General features: G+C 68.3%; 1 protein-coding gene across 1 annotated transcript in view; it reads right to left on the bottom strand.

Moving 5' to 3' along the window:
* Nucleotides 1-2,249: 2,249 nt before the first annotated feature.
* The window catches only part of CHID1 (chitinase domain containing 1), a 19,521-nt gene continuing 16,216 nt past the window's right edge, over nt 2,250-5,554 (bottom strand). The window contains exons 11-13 of the mRNA XM_010863581.1: nt 2,835-2,915; nt 2,660-2,702; nt 2,250-2,427 (exon numbers count right to left, since the gene is read on the bottom strand). Coding sequence (XP_010861883.1) covers nt 2,329-2,427; nt 2,660-2,702; nt 2,835-2,915 — 223 coding nt within the window. The 3' untranslated portion in view covers nt 2,250-2,328. The remainder of the gene's footprint in view (nt 2,428-2,659; nt 2,703-2,834; nt 2,916-5,554) is intronic.

Genomic DNA, 5,554 nt, shown 5'->3' on the forward strand with positions numbered 1-5,554 from the left:
ATAAAGTGTGGGCAGCAGCCCCCCCCCCCCGTGTGTCTCAGTGCCTGCCCCCGGGGAGCCACACCCAGGCGGACCCTGTGGGCCCTGCACCCACTCCCACTGCCTGGTGCTTGGAGCGGGGCTCCTGGACGGGTGTGGCCCCCCTGCCTGCACGGGTCGGCAAGGAGGCCCGGGGGGTGGGCTCCACGCTGTGGCAGAGGGGCCCCGAGTCTTGCTGACCCACCTGTGGCGGGGGCTGTGGGCGCTCCATCTCCGTGCCCCCGCTCCTGACTTGGGGGTGCTCCCCCAGCCTCAGGGCCGCCGCCTCCCCCAGGGGTGTCCTGAAATGGAGCTCAGCCCCCTCTTTCCCCTTCGTTCTGTTCTCATCTTGTTCCTGAAAGCTTCATCCCTAAGTGTCACTCGTGGGTTTTGTGAATAAAATGGGCTGTCGGGATGGAAACAGCCATCACAGGGCCCAAACTGGGGAAACGGCTGAAGTGCACGGAGGCACCTCAGAGACGGGGATGGGACTCCTGGGCGTGGAGGCTGGGGGGGGGCACTCTCTGGGGCACCTAACCCCCTGCCCCCGGCCCGTGGCAGGCTGCTTGGCCTCCAGCCCCTCCCCCAGCGCCCGCAGGCCCACCCTGCCAACCATCCCCACATCCCTGCAGTGCGGCAAACCTGCCCTGAGGACGCCTGGCCGGCCACTTACTGCCGCACAGCTCAGACCACCAGGGCGCCTGGCCCCTCCCGGCCGCCCACCCCGTCCCATCCCATCCCCATGTCCCCACTGTCCTCCGTGGAAACCCCCAGAACACCAGGGATGGTCAGAAGTAACAGCAGATCACACCTGGGAACGTCTAGGCGCCACAGGAAGCAAGTGGAAGTGAGAATGTTCCAGCCAAGCCGTCCCCCAGCCCCGCTGGCGCCCTCTGCCCCGTGCCCACGGCCCGCTCACGCCCCTGTCCACCTCCGCCTACGAGGCCCCTGCGTGGTGGGCTCTGCCGCCTGTGTCTCGGGGACGACTGGCAGGCCCCCGACTCCGCTTCCCCTCTGGCTCCACGGGACGCAGGGGGCCCTTGTCTCCAAGGCCACCCTGCCCGCAGCCTTGTGTGGGTCCCCTGCCTCTGGGGGGTTCCCGGGCTCCCCCTTCCCTGTGGATGCCCACAAGGGTACAGTGCCAGGCCCGCCTTCCCAGCTCCCTGTGCCCTTTGCTGGTTCCCTCATTCTCCAACCCAGGCCGAGGAGCCTTCTGCCCGGTGTCAGATCACCCCCCGTCTCCACATCCACAGGTACTGACCACGCTGACTCCATGGTGGGTCTGTCCCCTACACCAGAACCCAGGGCCCCTCCCGGCCCAGTCCTCACCCTTCCACCCAGCTCCTCACAGCACGGGGACCAGCCAGTGCCTACAGCCTCACCCCTGGGGGCCCGGCAGGGTGGGGCCTGGGGGGGCATTGGACCCACCATCTCAAAGAGCCCATCCGCACCCACTGACCTAAATGGGGTGCCCAGGCGGGCTGCCCCTCAGCCAGTCTGGGGTCTTCTGTGAGACCCACACCACGAGCTGCAGGGCTCTTCCTCGGGACAGCTTGCGAGGGTCCAGCCGGGCCACGACCCCGAAGATGAGACCTAGCCTCTTAGAACCCCCCCAGCAAGCCCCCCAGGGCCGCGCCCGCGCTCACGGCCATTATCTGGCCAGCAGCACTGTCACAGAGGGACCCTCTGCGTGGAGCCGGTGGGCCTGGTCAGCTGTCCTTCAACTCCCAGCAACAGCACTTCTTCCCAACATGCCCTCCTGGTAGAACAGCCATACCTGGGGGCAGCGGCCCGCAGTGAGCCGTCAGTGGCCACAGCCTACGCCCTGCCCTGGGGGCGGGGCCTGCCTCTCTGAGCCTCGGTTTCCACAATGTGCCTCCACGCCTCTGCCACGTGGTGCCCAGCAAGCTCCTGGGCAGGCAGGCCAGGTCGCTTTGTGTGGCCCTGGGGTGACGCCTGCCTGAGCGTCCACAAGCAGGGCACCTGGGGTTGCCCTGGAGCCTCTGAACCCTCAGGGACTACAGACCACGCGGGACTCCACTGCCTGTGCGGTGGGGACTACGGACCCTGCCTCACCAGACAGCGGAGGCCAGGCAGCCAAGGCCGGGTGGAGGGTCTGCATCCTTAGCCTCCCCCGGCCCTGCTAGGACTCCCCACCCCAAGTCAGTGCCCTGAGGGGCCTGGGTCCCCAGCCTGCTCGGTTCCCGCGGCGGCCACAACACACACAGATCCGGAAATGGAAAACAGTCTGTATTTCACACATTAGTCCCTCTGTCTCTCAAAAAAGGGCGTGCTGGCTGCAAGCCTGGCCTACAGCAGGTCGTAGAAATAGTCCAGGCCTTGCCCGAGCTCCCAGATGGACAGCCCCACGCCCAGCTCCTGGGCCAGCTCCAGCCGCTCCTGCAAGGACTGAGGTCGGGGGAGTGTTGGCCCGGCCGCCCCGGCCCTGAGGCTGCTGCCCGTGGCCACCTCACCGAGGGCCGACCCACCGGCAGCCTCAGACCCGGCCCCGAGGCCCGGCTGCCCGCTGCCGCCTCACCGGGGGCCGCCCACCCGCAGCCTCAGTCCCGGCCCCGAGGCTGCTGCCCGCGGCCGCCTCACCGGGGGCCGCCCCCACCCGCAGCCTCAGCCCCGCACCCACCTTCAGCGTTGGATAGAAGACGACGTGCCTCCCGCCGCGGCTTCTGCAAGAGAGCAGACCCAGATCGTCCGTCCACAGTGGCCTCGGCTCCTCCTGGCCCCGCCCTGCCAGCCCAGGGCACAGGTTCGTGCCCCGCACCGACGGGACCACCCCGTGGGCCTTCCCTGACACTCACTTCTTGTACTCGAAGAAGTGCTCTGCGGCCTGGCTGTCCCACACGACCTGGGGCCGGTGGTCCTTCAGTGTCTGGATGTACCTGGGGGAGATGGAGTGTGGGTGCAGGGCCCTCCCCACCCACCCAGATGGGTGTGGGTGCCCGCTGCCGTCACGGCAGCTGGGGGCTAACCGGGGCATTCTCCAGACCACCCCTGGTGGGCCACAGAATGCCAGCGACAGCAGGTGGGGTGGGAAGGCCACGTGGGGTGGCCTGGGCATGCTGAAATGCCAGGAAGCAGGGTACTGGGGGTCTCCAACGCTCAGGCCAGGGCTGTGGGGGCAGGGGACGGGGCCCCGACAGAGGCTGCTCAGATGTGGGGGCCGGGGCACTGCCCTGACCCGACAGCACCACGGGCAGAGCAGTGTGGGCGAGCCCGCAGTGTGGGCACAATGCCAGGCGGGTGGCACAGGCGGTGCTCCTGGGCCCCACCTGGTGGAGGACAGGCGAGCAAGCCCTGGGGGCAGCCTCGGCTCCGCATGCCCCCCTTCCCAAGGAAACAGCGGTATCCGGGCCCTCTGGGGAGCCAGGCTGTCCTCCCTACCCCCTTGCTGTGGACGCGGCTGCCCCAGGCCCGCGGTGGGCCTGGTCTCACTGCCAGAAGCCACTGGTTTCAGACCCGCCCCCAACACACATGAAGACAGGCTGGTCTCCAGGGTGCTGCGTGGCCAGGACAGCGGGGGTCTGCAGCCCACACTGAGTCTCCCTGGCCGGCAGCTGGCACCCAGATGGGCTGGGGGGCAGGTGCGGCCGGCCCACCCCTGGGCCTGGGGCTGCTGTGTGCTTTGGGCTGGACCACGGACGCCAGTGGGGCATTGGGAGTCAGGGCTGCACAGAGCAGTGGGGAACCCGCGGCAGCGGCAGAGGATGTGGGGCTCCCCAAGGGGTTTGGGCCAGGACCCAGGACGCCCACCACACCAGGTCCAACTGTCCAAAATGATGGCATCATCCTTAACCAAAGCCACGCTCCTGGAATCACAGGGATCACTTGCTGCTTTGGACCCGTCTGCCCTGGGGCTAAGGAGATGTGGGACGTGCGGTGGGGTGGGTGTTTCTGAGCCCCCGAGTCCTGTCCTGGGTCAGGGACAGATGCTGCTGGGCAGGTGGCTCCAGGCCCTCGGGTTTGGGGAGCCCTGGCCACGCACTCCTCACAGAGCTGCCTGCTGGAGCCGGGGAGCTGTGGGGGCAGCTGAGGCTGCACTCTGTTGGGGTCAGTTCCTCACCCCGGAGGCTGAGGCCTATGCCAGGGCTGGAGCCATTTAGGACCCCACGCTCACCGGGGTGGGAGGTGGAGGAGCAGGCAGTGAGCACCCTGGGTGGGGACAGCCAAACAGAGCGCTGCAGAGGGAGAGCACGGCCACAGCGCCCGCGGAGGGAGAGCACGGCCCGCGGAGGGAGAGCACGGCCACGGCGCCCGCAGAGGGAGAGCACGGCCCGCGGAGGGAGAGCACGGCCACGGCGCCCAGGCGCAGAGGCGGGGGCGGGGGGGGGCAAGGCTGAATGAGGAAAAGGTACACATGGGGCCTGAGCGGTCCCTGAGCTAAAGCGGAAGGCCTCGGCCACAGGCCGCCTGACCCATCTCTACGAAACGTCCCGTTGAGGCAAGTCACAGGCGAATCCCAGGTCAGCGGCCACAGGGGGCGAGGGAGCTGCCGGGACCCGGCAACAGAGAAGGTGGCTGCGTAGCCTGACAAGGTTCTGAACGTTGCTGAGTCAGGCGCTTTGCCACAGCGGACCTTACAGCGTGTGAAAGACATGTCCCCACTCAAAAGATTCAGGCAATGGCAAAGAGAATCATACACGAAGACACAGCAGACAGGTCGGAGGAGGATTCTGGGCCTGGAGACGAACTGCACAGCCCCCCTCTCTGGGCGAGCAAGCAGAGAGCAGGCTGAAGGGGGCCGTCAGGGCAGTAGGGGAAAACCAGCCCAGGGTGGGCTTCCCGCCTCCCACTGGGGCCTGGGTGCCCTGCGCTCTCTGCCATGGTCCCCGCAGGACTGAAAGGACCTGCCCCGGAGGGCACTGCCTCCGAACTGCTGAGGACCCGGCTGGGTGCGTGGAAGGGGCAGGGTCCCCTGCTGCAGGCCCACGTGGGGAGTCTGGTGGGCACCGCCATGGGTGATGCGAGGCGGCGCCCTTCCCCCATCCCACCTCCCAGGACCTACAGGCAGTGTACACGGAAGACCTCACGTCACCTACAGGCAGCACAACCCCCGTGGGCCCCCTGGAGTGCCCCTGAGGGGAGAGCCAGCAGGGACCGCGATGAAGGGTCAAGGTGCACGGGGAGGCTCCGGGCACAGTGAGGGCAGGACACTCAGGCACTCAGGGAGGATGGCGAAACCCAGGGGCCAGCAGGGGAGAGGGTCTCAGCCCAGAACGCGGCGCAATGACGGGAAAGACCAGAGCCGCGGGAGCCGCCAGCCCCATCCAGGGCAGCGCAAGACCCTGGGGCAGGAAGGCCCAAGCCCCGTAAGCTTGACCCCGGGCCCCCTGGCCCGTGAGTGGTGGGGGGAGTGTTGCCGGGCACGGCCCAGCCCTGGGCCGGTCTGGCTGTGTCCTGCTGGGGCTGGCTCTCATGGAGGTCCTGGGGGGCCTCTGAACAGGGGCAGCAGAGCCCAGTCTGGGGGCTGCCGGGGGGTGGGTAACCACTTGGCCTGGGGGCGTTCAGGGGGCTGGCCAGG

Source organism: Bison bison, unplaced genomic scaffold, assembly GCF_000754665.1.
Source record: "Bison bison bison isolate TAMUID 2011002044 unplaced genomic scaffold, Bison_UMD1.0 scf7180017858500, whole genome shotgun sequence".
NCBI lineage: Eukaryota > Metazoa > Chordata > Mammalia > Artiodactyla > Bovidae > Bison > Bison bison.